Source organism: Lucilia sericata, unplaced genomic scaffold, assembly GCF_015586225.1.
Source record: "Lucilia sericata isolate MDLA Ls3-8-SP2 unplaced genomic scaffold, ASM1558622v1 Contig000142F_arrow, whole genome shotgun sequence".
NCBI classification, from domain to species: Eukaryota; Metazoa; Arthropoda; class Insecta; order Diptera; family Calliphoridae; genus Lucilia; species Lucilia sericata.
In genome coordinates this window covers 24,792-32,747 of record NW_023994174.1, presented here as the reverse complement: position 1 = coordinate 32,747, position 7,956 = coordinate 24,792, and the positions used below count along the sequence as shown (strand labels likewise).

The window sequence follows — 7,956 nt, the reverse complement described above, 5'->3', positions numbered from 1 at the left end:
CTACTTTTGTGAAATATATGACTATTCAGTTGACTTTTTGCAAATTTGCAAGATATTTCTACTTTTTATAGAGATTTTGAGAAATCATTGCATTTTTAAATTGCAAGATTTTGTGAAATATTTCACTATTTGGGTGACTTTATAAAAGAAATGAAATAGGTCTCTATTTAGTCGACTTCAGTAAATTGCACGATTTTATGAAATATTTCACTTGTGATGACAAAAGTCGGAACCCTCGTTTTTGCCTACATCAAAATGTATTGAATTTCGTATTATGTTGTTATATTATATATTATTATTATTATTAATATTTGTATTATTATTATTATTATTATTATTATTATTATTATTATTATTATTATTATTATTATTATTATTATTATTATTATTATTATTATTATTATTATTATTATTATTATTATTATTATTATTATTATAATCATTATTATTATTGAATTTTGTTGTGTTTATTGAATTTCATATTATTTTGTTGTTATTTTTTTAAATAATTAACATTTAAGTAAATATAATGTGTTTTTGTAAGTAACCGTCTGTAAGTGTATACAACGCCATCTAGTTGTCGGTTATAGTATTAAATAATTATATACGTTTTAAATACAACCCTGCCCATTTAGAAAATTGTAAAGCTGGAGGTCCACACCACGCGTTCTACGCTTCTTCGCATTCTACGCTGCTGTCAAAAAAGTTGAATCAATGTTGTTGTGTGCTAGAAGTTACAAGCACAAAAGCGTAGGATGCCTTGACGCGTAGAATGCTTAAAGTAGATCTACTTTCTACTTTTGTAAGCGTCATAAGCGGCGCACGAATATGTCAGCTGATTTTGACAATTTATATTCTATTTTTAATATGTATTTATCAATTTTAATAACTAAAACGAGTTAAATTGTGAAAATATAAACAAAAAACTTAAAAAAAAACGCGAAGTTCTTTGTAAATAAAGCAAAAATTTGACGCTTAAGAAGCGTAGCATGTAACTTGATGCGTAGGATGCAAAGAATGTATGAAAAGCACGAAATGCTTTGCCGCGAAGACGCGTAGTGTGGACCTCCAGCTTAATAATACACAAGTAAATAACTATGGGATCCAGCGTATATAAGGCAGGTAATTTCTAAGTAGAGATCAGTCTGCTAGCTGGTGGCCAAGCGGTAAGAACAACTGGTGAGGAGATTAAATCTCCCCAATTGTTTAAACTTTTTGGCTATTTTAAGGGAGACTAGTGGGAAACTGGTGGTATGTACAGAGGTAAGACCTCTATCATATACCATCGCCTGTAACACTCGAGGTTAGACTTCGATGTTGGGAATTCCTAATAGTACCTTTTAACATAGCCTAGAAAGCATCATCGTGCTAAAGGAGATTATATCTCCACACGATATACATTCTTACCGTGCTAACCAGTTATGTTAGTAGTATAAGAGTGATAAATTAATAAATAAACCGAAGATTTATAACGTTTATCGAAAATAAATCTGTGTTTTACTCCTTTTAAAACCGACCCTGGACTCCGCTGAGTCTACCCCAGCAACCAGCGGAAAACCGTGTCGTTACATTGGCGCCCGAGCAGGGACTTAAAAGTGTCCAACAACATTAAGTGCTTAACAACCATTAAAATTTATACAACCATGCTGCGAACTTCCTGGGTATACTCCCTAAAACGGGAGGAACTTGTAAACTACCTAACCCAGTTTGGAAAAGATTCTCCAGGAACCGTAGAGGAACTACGCAAAAGATTTGCCAAATTCGTGGCTACCGAGCACCCTGAGGAGGAGATGAAAGACCTGTTGGAATTGCAACAGAAACATGAGGCTACAAATAATGCATCGCCAACTATAAGACTTCAGATTCCGTTTCATCCCCCGACCGTATTGCCAGCTTCACCAGTAAAAGAGGAAGTCAGTAACAAAGAAGGAGATTCTACAGCTATAGCCAAGCAAGTACAGCCTGTAAACCAGTTGCATAGTGAAAATCGAGTTGTGGTAATAGATCTGGTCAGAAAATGGGGTCTAAAATATGATGGAGGCAAAGATCCATTAGGCTTTATAGAGCGTGCGGAAGAACTGTCCGATATGTACAACGTTGATTTAGACCATCTACCGCGAGTGATGCCAGAATTTTTTAAAGATAAAGCACTAATTTGGTTTAGAAACAACAACAAACATTGGGAAAGGTGGTCAATGTTTAAAAAAGATTTCTATGCTTTCTTTCTTCCTACACGTTACTTTGAAAAACTAGAGGATGAGATCCGCAAACGTACCCAGCGTTCACGTGAAACATTCAAGGAATACGTGCTTGCTCTTCAAGATTTAATGCGACACTCAAATTTGGTGGAAGATGAAAAAATTGAGAGAATCTTCAGAAACGCCCATCCGGACTACCAATGGTACATTCGAAGAAAGGATTTCAGTACATTAAATGAATTAATGCAGCTAGCAGATGACTTAGAAAGCATTCCTACCCATTCACAACACTGGCGTGGAGAGCATCATCGAATGGTGACCACAAAAATGGACCATGTTGTACGTCAACCAAATCAAGGATGTCATGGAAACAAACATATAAAAATCAAACACGCTTAATATGGGAAGAAGAAAAACTAGTGGCATATATTTTAATAGAACGTCAGTTAATTAGCTCGATAATCGACACAGGAGCGACTAGAAGCTTCATAACACCAACACAAGTTCGACGTTTATCAGAAAAACCTATCTACGTTCCTGTAGATATCGATGTCCTTCTAGCGGATGGAACTCCAAGAGTTATTTCTAGAGCGGCAAGATTTAAGGTCACCTTGGGTAACATCACAAGAGAATGCGAATTTTTAATAATGAAAGAAGCTACAGAAAACATTATCTTAGGGCTGGATCTGCTTCAACGGTTCAATGCCACCTTTAGCTGTGGAGGCCTCATTGTGGAAAAGTGTCAATTAAGCCAGCATCAATCAAGTTATTGTCACAGCAGGCGCATTGAAAAGGTAAGCAGTAGTGTTAAAGTGCATAAAATTCGGAAAATTGAAACAGCAGATAGCATCAATGAAACAGAAAAGCGAACAGAATTTCCAAACCAGAAACAGGAAATTACACACTTTTTAGAGAAGGAGCTGCCAAAATTCCAAAATATTACTGGACTGTCCAATATCGCAAAACACAAAATAGTGATGAAAGACGACCGCCCAATCAAGATAAGGTATGCCCAACGGAATCCTGCAATGCAAGCCATCATAGATGTTGAGGTAAATAAATTAATTGCTCGCGGGTGTATAGAACCTTCATGTAGCCCATATAGCTTTCCAATCACACTGGTAAAGAAGAAAGACGGAACGTGGCGAACCTGTATGGATTTCCGGCAATTAAATCAACGATCTGTCCCTGATGCCTATCCGTTACCCCGAATTGACGCTATTTTAAATAGACTTCGAAACGCCAAGTTTATAAGCAGTATCGACCTGAAAGATGGCTATTGGCAAATACCCCTGGAAGAAGAAAGTAAAAAATATACTGCCTTTGCTGTATCTGGTCGAGGACTGTACCAATGGCGCGTAATGCCTTTTGGATTACATTCGGCCCCCGCAACATTTCAAAGGGCGTTAGATCAAGTCATAGGGCCGGAAATGGAACCACACGCTTTCGCCTATTTAGATGACATTATTGTGATTGGAACTAATTTTCAAGAACATCTAGAAAACTTAAAAAAGGTCTTTCAGCGTTTAAGGGCAGCAAACCTAAAAATTAATCCGGAAAAGTGTGAATTTTTTAAAACCCAGACAAAATACCTTGGTCATGTCGTTACCAAAGATGGAATTAAGACAGATCCCGGTAAAATAGCAGCAATAAAGGAAATGCCTCCTCCAAAGTGCGTAAAAGAAGTGCGAAGATTTCTTGGAGTAACTTCTTGGTATCGGCGATTTGTGCCGGATTTTGCAACAATTTCAAAACCACTCACCCAACTCCTAAAGAAGGGTAAGCACTGGAAATGGGGAAATGAACAACAGCAGGCGTTTGAGTTACTTAAGCAAAAGCTGACAGAGGCCCCAGTCCTATCCTGCCCTGACTTCACTAAACCGTTCGTGCTGCAAACCGATGCTAGTGACTATGGACTCGGCGCTGTTCTAACACAAACTTTAAACGACACCGAGAAAGTAATAGCATATGCAAGCCGACATTTAAATGGCGCAGAAAAAAACTACTCTGCAACAGAAAAGGAATGTCTGGCTATAGTATGGGGAATACGCAAAATGAGGCCATACTTGGAAGGTTATGAGTTTGTAGTAATAACCGATCACCTGTCATTAAAATGGCTAAACAACATCGAAAATCCAACGGGCAGGCTAGCTCGATGGGCCCTGGAACTGCAACAATATAAATTCGATATTCAATACAGAAGAGGGAAACAAAATGTTGTAGCAGATGCATTATCACGACAGCCTGTGGAAAGCATAAACATGCTCAAAATAGTCAACGACGCTTCGTGTTCATGGCTGAAAGAGAAACTTGAGGAAGTACAAAAGAACCCCGAAAAGTATTCCGATTATTCAATTATCAATAATCAGCTCTACAAACACTTCTCGAGAGATATTAACGATGATGACAACACTCCGTGGAAATTATGTGTAGCAGCCCCACTAAGAGAAAGAGTAATGCAAGAAAATCATGACAATGCAGCCGGCGGCCATTTAGGAATCCGAAAAAGTATTAATAAGGTGGCTTCACGTTATTAATGGCCCAAAATGAGCCGGGATATATGCCGATATGTTCGCCGCTGTGAGTCATGCCAAAAATACAAAATATCTTAACAGCCGCCAGCAGGAGAGATGCTCACGCGAATTCCAGAAGAGCCTTGGGCTACAATCTGTGCAGACTTTGTGGGTCCACTCCCTAGGAGTAAACATGGGAACACGATGTTACTTGTATTTTTCGACAATTTCTCCAAATGGTGTGAGTTAATACCTTTACGAAAAGCTACAGCGGATAGCCTCGTGAAATCTTTTCGGGAACGAATACTGACCCGTTATGGGGTACCGAAAGTGATAATTACCGATAATGGCACGCAATTTACATCGAAAATTTTTAAGAGGTTTTTGGAAGAGACCGGTGTACATCAACAATTCACCGCTCCTTATACCCCACAAGAAAACCCAACAGAAAGAGCCAACCGAACCATAAAAACAATTATTGCGCAGTTATCAGGTCAAAAACATAACACCTGGGACGAGCTATTGCCTGAAATAATGTTGGCTGTTAACACTAGCGTTTCGGAGTCAACGGGATACTCTCCAGCTTACCTTACTCAAAGCCGAGAACCTCGACTTCCAAGAGCCCTTTACGATGAGCTAACCGTGGGTACAGGATCACGAAACAAAAATCCGGAAGAACGAGCCAATGAACTGAAAGAGATCTTCTGTATTGTGCGAAGAAACCTAGAAAAGGCTTCTCAAATCCAGCAACGCCGTTATAATTTACGACGCCGCAGATGGAAACCAAATATTGGTGACCAAGTACTAGTTCGTCAGCATCCTCTCTCGAAGGCAATTGACGGTTTCGCGTCAAAACTCGCGCCAAAATATGGGGGACCTTATGTCATCAAGGGATATGTGTCCCCTGTAATTGTGAAAATCTGTGGAGAGAACGGAGATATTCGCACTGCACATCTCAGTGACATAAAATCTTATTATGATAACGCGACATTCTGACAAATTTAATAAGCCTTAAAATTGATACGGGTGTATTAATTACTTGTTTGTTTTCTTATAGATCTCAAGTGGAAATAAAAAGAAAAAAATGAATGACGATCAACGAAAATTTGAAGATACTCGTCAAAAATTTCGCCAAAATATGGAGAAAGAAAGGGCGAAAATACGAAAAACCATTTTTCTGGAAGATGACAATCTGCCATCTACCAGTAAGGGAGTGCGTAGTCAGCAAAAGCGAAAAGCCTTTTCACGGTCACCAAAGCGGCCGCTCAAACCAAAAAGGACCGCATTCTTTTACAGAATGACTACACAAAAAAGCAACGATCCAGTAATCGTGATCGATGACTCTCCCCCTAAAAACAATTCGGGAAATGTTTCTGATGAGGAAGATAGCCAACCTCCACCACCACCGCCACTAGTCGATTTTTGCTTAACTCCGGATAATATCGGTGAGGAAGAAGTGCCACCACCACCACCATTTATGGATCAAGATTCCAACACAACTCCGATAAATGTTGTTGAGGATGCTTCCGACCCAACATCATCGCCGTCAGGTATTGGTTTAGGAGACGTGGAATACATCCTTAATCAATGTGATCTTCCAAACTTGGAAGAAATCTTTAGAAGATTCTTTGGGGAGAATGACCAAAGCGTTGACATACGTCCAGGGACACCACCATCTCCACTCCCTCCTCGGTCACCATCATCCTTGGATTGGGAAAATGAAAATTATCGTCCACCGACACCACCGCGACGTCGAGGTATTGGATCATGGGAACTCAAAGAAAGTCAATATCGTCATTTGGGATATCAATGCTTTGAAAAAACCTTCAGTGTGAAATTGATGGTTCCAGTAAACAAGCCCACATATGAAATAGGTTACATGGACTTGAGTAAAGAATCTCAAACATCTCCAACGCCAATAGCAAATGAGTTACCCAAAACCCCAAGCCGCGACTGGTTTATACCGCTATCTCCATCACAATATCCCGGTGCATCCTCACAACACCTTATGATACCCAAAACCCCAGGCCGAGACTGGTTTATACCACTACCACCAACACCAATTCATCCCAGTTCATGTGCGTCCGCACAAACTCCACCACTTGTGTACCTATCTCCTAAATTATCAGTAGCATCTTCGGTCAAGTCATATTCCTCACCAAAAAACAAATCCGCGTCACCAACAGCATCTCCGGACTTAATTTTTATAGTATCATCACCATCCTCAGCCACATTGTCCCCTTCAGCATGGTCAACGAGCTCAAAACAGCAGTTAGGAAATAACACGCCATCCCCGCGATTGGGAAAGGTTTCAGCTGGAACAACAACGCCTCCCATCCCAACAAGCCCTAAAGAGGTTCGTCTCTCCCAAGTAACAGCAGAAGTAAAAAAAATAGTGGAAGAGATTCTGGCCAAACGAAGGACGCATCAGCAACTAAGGATAATGAAAATTATTGCAAACCAGCTTTACCGTATAATGGTGTCCAGGTCAGGCAACGTAAGGATAATATGGCTCAACCCTTGAATCCACGGGGAAGGAAAGGAGGTAATGTGATGACAAAAGTCGGAACCCTCGTTTTTGCCTACATCAAAATGTATTGAATTTCGTATTATGTTGTTATATTATATATTATTATTATTATTAATATTTGTATTATTATTATTATTATTATTATTATTATTATTATTATTATTATTATTATTATTATTATTATTATTATTATTATTATTATTATTATTATTATTATAATCATTATTATTATTGAATTTTGTTGTGTTTATTGAATTTCATATTATTTTGTTGTGGATTAAACGTTATTTTTTTAAATAATTAACATTTAAGTAAATATAATGTGTTTTTGTAAGTAACCGTCTGTAAGTGTATACAACGCCATCTAGTTGTCGGTTATAGTATTAAATAATTATATACGTTTTAAATACAACCCTGCCCATTTAGAAAATTGTAATAATACACAAGTAAATAACTATGGGATCCAGCGTATATAAGGCAGGTAATTTCTAAGTAGAGATCAGTCTGCTAGCTGGTGGCCAAGCGGTAAGATTTTTAAACTTTTTGGCTATTTTAAGGGAGTATAGTGGGAAACTGGTGGTATGTACAGAGGTAAGACCTCTATCATATACCATCGCCTGTAACACTCGAGGTTAGACTTCGATGTTGGGAATTCCTAATAGTACCTTTTAACATAGCCTAGAAAGCATCATCGTGCTAAAGGAGATTATATCTC

General features: G+C 38.4%; 2 protein-coding genes across 2 annotated transcripts; both read left to right on the top strand.

Moving 5' to 3' along the window:
• Positions 1-1,787: 1,787 nt before the first annotated feature.
• Positions 1,788-2,597, top strand: LOC119601077. Its single transcript, XM_037951784.1, has one exon. It carries the CDS (start codon positions 1,791-1,793, stop codon positions 2,595-2,597), a length of 807 nt encoding a protein of 268 aa, XP_037807712.1. The 5' UTR covers positions 1,788-1,790.
• A 3,198-nt stretch (positions 2,598-5,795) lies between these two features.
• On the top strand, positions 5,796-7,094 carry LOC119601075 (formin-like protein 20; the record flags this gene model as incomplete). Its single annotated transcript, XM_037951783.1, has 1 exon — positions 5,796-7,094. A coding segment is annotated over exon 1 (1,299 nt), but the record flags the coding sequence as incomplete, so codon positions are not given.
• Positions 7,095-7,956: the final 862 nt, after the last annotated feature.